The sequence below is a fragment of the Curcuma longa genome, unplaced genomic scaffold, assembly GCF_044706935.1.
Source record: "Curcuma longa cultivar G26 ecotype Majalengka, Jawa Barat unplaced genomic scaffold, ITB_CL_G26_1.1 contig_25915, whole genome shotgun sequence".
NCBI classification, from domain to species: Eukaryota; Viridiplantae; Streptophyta; class Magnoliopsida; order Zingiberales; family Zingiberaceae; genus Curcuma; species Curcuma longa.
In genome coordinates this window covers 1-8244 of record NW_027432922.1, presented here as the reverse complement: position 1 = coordinate 8244, position 8244 = coordinate 1, and the positions used below count along the sequence as shown (strand labels likewise).

General features: G+C 40.7%; 1 protein-coding gene and 1 pseudogene across 1 annotated transcript; one reads left to right on the top strand and one right to left on the bottom strand.

Moving 5' to 3' along the window:
* Window positions 1-360: 360 nt before the first annotated feature.
* On the bottom strand, window positions 361-2103 carry LOC141818765 (uncharacterized; annotated as a pseudogene).
* A 2166-nt stretch (window positions 2104-4269) lies between these two features.
* Window positions 4270-4981, top strand: LOC141818764 (signaling peptide TAXIMIN 1-like). Its single transcript, XM_074706213.1, has 2 exons — window positions 4270-4425; window positions 4537-4981. The coding sequence occupies exons 1-2, from the start codon at window positions 4319-4321 to the stop codon at window positions 4658-4660; spliced, it is 231 nt and encodes a 76-aa protein (XP_074562314.1). The 5' UTR covers window positions 4270-4318; the 3' UTR covers window positions 4661-4981.
* The last annotated feature ends 3263 nt before the right edge of the window (window positions 4982-8244 follow it).

Below are 8244 nucleotides of genomic sequence, written 5' to 3'. Positions count from 1 at the left end.
ATGATGCCACTAATGTCATGGACCACATCTGTCAGCAAGCTTGTAGCGAACTGCTGATACTGTATCGAAATCCAAGTTATCCAAACATATATATATTAAGAAATGAATGATTATGCCACTATGTTTGTTAAAAGAGTTTTAAGTAAGTTAACATCACTCTTTAACAATAATAGCTAAGTGTTTAATTTTGATATGGATTAAAATTTTAAACGATGTACAATGATACAGGATATACTTCTTTTTCTTTATTCCTAAACTTTTATTACCAATCAAATGAAGTATCCTCTCATGTAAATCATCAAGAGGAAACTTCTATCATGAGCGAACAAGAAAAAAAAACTACTTGTGAAGCCCGGAAATTCTATCATCACCACTGATGACCTATCAAGAATCGTGTACCGAGACAACCGGAAAGACAGAAACCAGGAATGAGCAAAACAAACAGTCACGATCTAAGAACTTCGACAGTAGGATCCTCTACCAATCTACACGGAGAACAAACAACCGGCAGTCCAGCCGAAGAGCAACCCAACACCAACCAAACCCAATCCGACCGCAAAGGCGACTGTGCATCTCACTATGTTGCCTTTGCTCCCTTTCTCGTCCTTGTCCGACCGCGAACCCAGCAAAGGCATCCAAGGAAGTACGGGGAACAGAGTTGATATCTGATGCTCTGATATCTTGAGCTGCAGAGAAAAGTTCTCAAGCTGCAACATATATATCCACTGCTTGTATGCAAACAGCTGAGATGCTTGTCTAAATAACAGTTTGACTACGTGTTCTTTCTCATTATGAGCTTTCTGGGCTGACATTTCAGCTTTCCTGGCTCGCGTTTGGGAATGGTGAAGTGCCTCCAGCAGCTGACCTCTCGTGGGGTTGTTTTTCTCAGTTGTCTGGTTGCTTTCAGGTCGTCTATTTTCTGCACAATCTCTGTCGAAACTGCATGATATCAACAAATTCTTACTGCTGATTTAAATGTAAATCAATTCAAAGCATGTAAAACTGATTAACAAGTGTTATCAGTAAAATACGGTCGAGCTTTTCCTTTGGATGCAAAAACATTTTTATTGATCATTCCATACGGGTATACAATACAATGGCAGATTCAACACCACCTACAATCCCTTCTAGTTAGAACATCTCACAATACCTAGGACTACGTCTACTTTGACGTCCAATCTTAAACACCTGAATAAAAGGACTGAACCATTAATATGTAGACTCGACAAAAATAAAAAAATTGAAAGTCCAAGTTAATGAGAGTTCGTTCACTAGCATCATGTGAAGACTTCTCCTAGCCCAAAACTCCTCATCTGGAGTAATTAAACCAGGGCATCACTGGGCATGACATACGCATGCACCACGACATCACAATAGATGAATATTCAACTCTGATAAAACTCTATTCGTCTGGAGAAAACCTCAAGTAGAATATGCAAAGCAATCTGATAAAACAGCACCATAGAGTTTTGCTCATTAAAATAGGAGTTGCTCATAAATTCAAGGTAGTTCGAGTAGAAATACACTAAGCAATCTGATAAAACAACCATAGAGTTTCACCAATTAAAAAGTTGTAAAAGGCCTTGCCTGTGCAATTTCCTTGAGCCGTTCTGCTCATAGCATCTTTGACGAGGTGAAATATCCTTGTTGTCTAATCTCCAATGACTAGAAGGATCATGTGAATCATCATTGGCATCACACATTCCTGTTCTAGCCGTTCTACCTAGTGATGATTGAAATACTCCATTGCCATCCACAGTGTCATTATTAACAAGAACTAGCTGTGTGGGTTTTGGCAGATCACAATTCTCAATATGATGCAATGATTTTTGGGCAACCAAGAAGGCCAGATCATCTTTATCTGTAATACAACCACCATGGCTCAGACTTATTAATAGCAGCCCAAGGTGATCCAAGTTCCAAGGCCTTGTCTATTCTTCTAGATGGTAATTGCTCATCGGGCTTCAAACCTAAAAATTCTTCCTCCTTGTAAACAAATTCCATATCTGGCTTCTGTTTTAGAGGCTGATGAGGACAGTTAGTTGTCATCTTTATCTCTTTCACCAAAGTTCTAGAACTGTTCTTGAGATCTGTTGATACCATAGGAGGAAATTCTAGAAGACACTCTTCCTGTTTAAGAACATCATCAATATTGTCAATTGGCAAAGGTTTCTCATCTCAGATCGATGTTGGTGCAATAGTTACCAAACTCTTCTCTATAGTTTCATAATTCCAAAGGAGCACAATTGGTCAAAGTTGATGGTTTTCAGGCACTGAAAGTTGGGTTGCAGCTCAAGCTACCATTTGTCTCAAAGGGATTGTTAAAATGGATGAGATCAGGGCAGCAGGAGTTGTTGTATTGCCATCACTTGGCACCATTGCTCCTGTGATAAAGATGATGGAGGAGAAGCTAAGTTTGCATCTTCCTGTATTTTACCTACTGGTTGTTCACTAGTGCCAAGCATCCCTTGCTTCTACAGCAGCCATTAGTGCCTCATGTTCTCAAAGTAGTTGTTTGTTGTGTACCTACCATATCAGAACAAGAAAGCTTAAGAACTTTTCTAATCTGAAAACTCTAATCGATTTTGAAGATATCCAAATAAGATGATGATTGTTCAATCCGATCTGTAGAGAACATAAGCCATAGAGATGATGAGGAAATTGTTGGAGCAACACATGAGCCATACTGATGATTATGAAAATGAAGTATTAAATAAATACAAGGAACATTTTCCCACAAGTTAACTATCAATGACAATGAAGAAGGAATTTGAAGAACCAATCTGAGATATTGTTAAAAACAAACTAGTAAATTGGCTTTGGGAAATCTGCAAAAAAAATAAAAGAAAGGGAATCAAGCTAAAAATATAACTATGATAGTCGGGCTTTGCTGCCAATTTGATTTCATAAATGACTGGAACAGGAACAATGATAACTTTTACTAACAAAATTATCAGATAATAACATAGTTTGATAGCTACCCACTGACCACAGAAATTGGAAAGGATCAGTTAGAAAGCAGCAGAATCTGTCTGACAACTCTTGATGATTAAGATTATCTACTTCCATAGAAACAACAGAGATAAAAATGAGACCGACCAGAAATAGTCAACGGAATGTAGAGCGACTCATGAAACATTCATGTAAATATAGCCATCACTTCCTTTATAAAATGATAAGAATAAGAAATTATCTCCAAATGTAGATGAATTCATATTCTCTAAACATTAGTAAAAAAGAAAGAGACAATGAATGGTTTCGTGAAAAGTTTCACAGTAAGTTACCAAATATTACTAGATGTTGACCATCAAAAACCTGTTAGATGAAAGCAGAACTGTCATTTGTTAAACAGACAAGGATCCGTAGAAGATTTACCTGACTCTTTTACTTTAGATAATTATGTCAACGACCGCAGAGGTTAAACAATGACCTTTAACCAACAAACAAATTCACGCTGCGAACCAAGATAGATCCAAAGAAATGGGAAGATAAAACCTTCCACACAGCAAACAATCACACAGAGGAATACTGGAACCGTGGTACATGCAAAGATGAAGCAAGAAGAAGGAGAAAATATCCTAGATTCTCAACAAGAATGGAGAAACCAATAAGCAGTCACTATTCAACAACTTCTTCCATTCAACAAATCGCCCAATCGGAGAACCAAAAAAATCCCTAAATAAAGTCCCAAATTGAGAATTGTACTAACACAGCATGGAAGTTGATAATTTGATACAGCACCGAACAACCACCGCTTTTGCCTCCTCCAGAGGATGCCCCAAAACAGGATCTTGAGCTTTGCGACTGCTTCCCCTCCATCATCCCCGGCGTCTTCCGGAAGGTCCAAACCGCTTCTCTACTGGGTGCTGGTGAAACACCGCCGCACCCGCAGGATCAGCCCGGAAAAGCTACCAGTTTTCTCGGCGTAACAGAACGCAACAAATCGTGCGCTGGCACGGGACACGTCAGCAGGAGATGGACGTGGCAGCCTGTGGAGTGCGCGTCGGCATGCGTTAGCATGGGCGATGCACGTGATCGAAGATTATGTGTGAGTTTCTTATCGGGCCCACATTGATATGGGCCTTATTTGGGCCGGGTAGTCACGTATCCGTCAAATTGGAGGTTCTGCGTTAGTGGGCCCATCGGTGAAGCACGACTGCACGACAAAATGGAGACGCTTCGCTTTCGTCTTTGACTTGGCCGCCAACCCACGCGCGGAGAGGTGTTCTTCCTTTCTCCTCCAATCTCAACCACCCTTATCATCTTCCATCGCCGCTTGGGATTGAGGATTCAAAAGATCGAGGAAGAAAGAAGAAGGATGTGCTCCGACAGCGAGTGCCGGCCGCTGGGTTGGTTGCTCGGCCTCCCCTTCGCCTTCCTCGCCCTCCTCCTCTCCGTCGTCGGCGTCCTCGTCTGGATCGTCGGGTACGTACCGTGGTCCAAACCCTAATTACCTCTCGTCCGATCGACGTTTTGGGAATTCTATCCAAAACAGTCGATTGAATGAAAAGAGCTCTGGATTGAAACTGACTGCAGGTTGCTGCTCTCTTGCGTCTGCCCCTGCTGCCTCTGCGTCACCATCCTGGTGGAGTTCGCGATCGAGCTCATCAAGGCGCCGCTCCACGTCATGCGGTGGTTCACCAAGCAGATCCCCTGTTAGTCTTCTGAGATCCACAGATGTAATGTTTGGAAGATTATGATTGTTGATTCATGTGTCGAGACGATCGATGTTTTCCGGATCTGTGCGATGATCTTATCTTCCCTTCTTCTACGATCGAATTGATACATACATTCTCGCTCGCAAGCGATTCAAAGGAATAATTCGCCGACGCTGGTTATCTTCGGAGGTTGATTTACTCCATTATTGAGAGCAGAAGTCTCTTTCAGTTGGCCAATCAAGCCCACTGGTAGTTTCGTTTCAGTGGGGAATCGTGTTCTTAGAAAAAGCAGAATGAATTATGGCATATTTTGTTATTGTTTTCTTTTTGGAATGTAGTACACTGTGGTTCACAATATATACTAATTTATGACAGATGTAACACTAAATAAATGTATCGCAACCAACCTTGGACGACTAATTGATCAATGGCCGATTCGACTAGGAAACGTCAAACCTCGTTTCCCCTTTCTTATTCTAAAAATTAAAAAGACACTTTAAATTTATGACTATTTAATAACTTTTATACTTTTTTAAAAATAATTTCAATAAAATTTAAATTATTTTAATTAAATTGATACAAATTATTTTGATATAATAATATTTAATATTTAATAATTCAATAGTTACTTGTTAATTTATATATATATATATATATATATATATATAGAAGTGATATACTGCGACTGATCCCTGCGCGCCCGTGCGCGATCGCAATCAGACCGTCTATCGCGCGATCACGAGCCGCATCCGACGGTCCAAAGCGCCCGTGTACAGTATTTCTCCTTGCATATCTCGCCCGCTTCCGCCGCCGTCGACACGCCGTCCGGCCACCGCCGGCCGCCGGACCGGGCCCGATCGACGCGCAACTCGCCGGCGCGTCAACCGAAGTCAGTCCGGCGGCCGGAGGTGGCCGGAAGGCCCCCGATTTGGTCGGCACAGCAGCAGCCGGACACTTTCCTCGGACCTCCGCCCGCTTCCGCCGCCGTCGACACGCCGCCCGGCCACTGCCGGCCGCCGGACCGGGCCCGATCGACGCGCAACTGGCCGGCGCGTCAACCGGAGTCGGTCCGGCGGCCGGAGGTGGCCGGAAGGCCCCCGATTTGGCCGGCACAGTAGCATCCGGACACTTGCGGTGAATCGATCGGTTTCCGGCCAAATCGCGGCCGGAGATCGGCCGGAAATTGGCCGCAAGTGTCACTGTGTTCGGTCGGCTACGTCGGCCGATTGCCGGATTCCGACCATCTCCCGCCACCGGACCGACGCCGGTCGATGCGCCGGCGAGTGGCGCGTCGATCGAGCCCGGTCCGGCTGGTCGGAGATGACCGGACGACGATGCTAGGGCGGTGACAATGAACGGGGGTCGAAGGAGGCGTGCACGGGGTCGCGCGGGCGGTGTCGCGCAGTATATCAGAACCGTATATATATATATATATCGTTAGTTTTTATAATTATTTTAATTGATATAATAGTATTGAGTTTAGAGTTAAAATTTTTAAAATTTAAATTTAAATTATAATTGTGAAGAGTTATTTAATATCTTTTATAATTATTTTAAAAATAATTTTGATAAATTTTTAATATAATAATATTTTATATATAATAATTTAATTAAAATAAAATAATCAATTATTCATCTTATGCAGTTTACACTTTTTAACCGTTGGACACTTATCTAACTGGTACATCTTATAGTAATTAATCGTAATTATTATAAAATTATTAAAAATCAAACTTTCCTCATAGAATAAAGTGCGCCTTTTGATTTTTTTAAGAGATGTTCATATCGATTTAATAAATCTGTATTTTTTTTTTCTTTCAGTATACGGATGATGTAGAGGTAATGCAGAGTCAAATTTTTATTTTTTAAAAAATGGTTCATATATATGGATAAAATAAAAAAGAGGTTAGACTTCTTAAATGTACAATTAAAAGATCAGCATCATAGTCCAGATAACACTAGTCATTAGACACACATATATGACCAATCACACAAGAAACTATATCAAACTCATGACACCACCAATACTAAGATACTATAGCCCCACATGTCCCCACATCACAACACTTACATGTCTATCTACGGGCCATACAAAGCACCATAAACCACAAAAACCAATCTCATCTTAGGAACAGAGCCACCAGCAACTTAGATACTACTGTGACTTGAGATTTACAAACTGATACACATGTACTTGCACCTTGCGAAAAATCCAATCAAAATTCAGGATAATGCCTTGATAACACCTTCGATTACGTGCCTCCTATATATAGTATATCATACTAGAGATGCCGAGGTAGCACTCCTTGGTTTTTCGTCGTCCATTCTTGTAATGTCGTCTAAGAACCTGATGCATCTCGTCAAAAGAAGTAAAATTTTGTCCAATATCAAGCCAATGCTTGACTTTGCCACATATCTCACAAACCTTGGGACATTAAAAAAAACAAGTGGTGGTTAATTTCTTCATGAAGTTAGCATAACTCACACAATTTGTTAGGCTCATACTCCACACGATCCTTAGTCCTCAAGTGTCTATTTGCTAGCATCCACAAGATAAACCGATGTTTAAGCATAACTTCTAGCCTCCACACCACTAGACTCCAAACTACCTCCAAACCTCGTGGCATGAAAAAAATAATAAGCATTAGAAATCTCTTTTTTTTCACCAACAAATCAATTTATCATAGCCAAAATTTTTAATTCGAATAATACGTGTGTTCGGTTTGTTAGTCGAGGTTTAGAGACTTATTTTTGGATATATGAGACATCATTTTATATATTTTTTAAAGAATTCGAATATAGTTTTTATTTTTTATAATAATTTTTTATTTTTAAAATTTGAAAGTAGTTTAAGATTTTTTAAAATTAAATTTGTATGGTTTATTTATTTATATATATATTTAGTTATTTTCAGAGGATTTTATTATTGAATAAATTTTTTTTAAAAAAATTCTAGGTGGTGCTAGACCCGACCACGGGCCGGGTCCAGCCCGGACCCGGCCCGGGTCAAACCCGGACCCGGCCCATTGACTCGGTTAGCCGGGCCGAACCGTAACCGGGCCGGTTAAGGTTCAAGCCCTCTTGAACCGGCGGTTTGGGTTTTTTTGAATTTTTTTTATTTTTTTTTCAAAAATCAACACCTGCCGATTGCAACAGCTGGGAATCGAACTAAGACACTCCGGGAGACAAGCTTACATGCTCACCAATGTTCTACAACACTTTTTATTTATAAAATTAATATAATTATATATATACTTTATTTAATTCAAATCCATATTAAGACGCTGTTGATGGGGAACGAACGCAATTCTCACCGGTCTTGAAATATGCACCACTAATTACATCGACTTTTCTCTTTTTTTTTTCAATATTTTTTTAATATAAATTTTAAATTTTAAATTTTTTAATATAATAATCTCGAACCGTCGCGAACCGTGAACCGAACCGTGAACCGGCGGTTCCGAACCGTGAACCGTAACCGTCTTGGGCGGTTAAGGTTAAGGGTCGACCTGTCATGAACCGTCGAACCGGCGGTTCCGAACCGTCGGTTCCGAACCGTCGGTTCTGAACCGTGGTCGGATCTAGG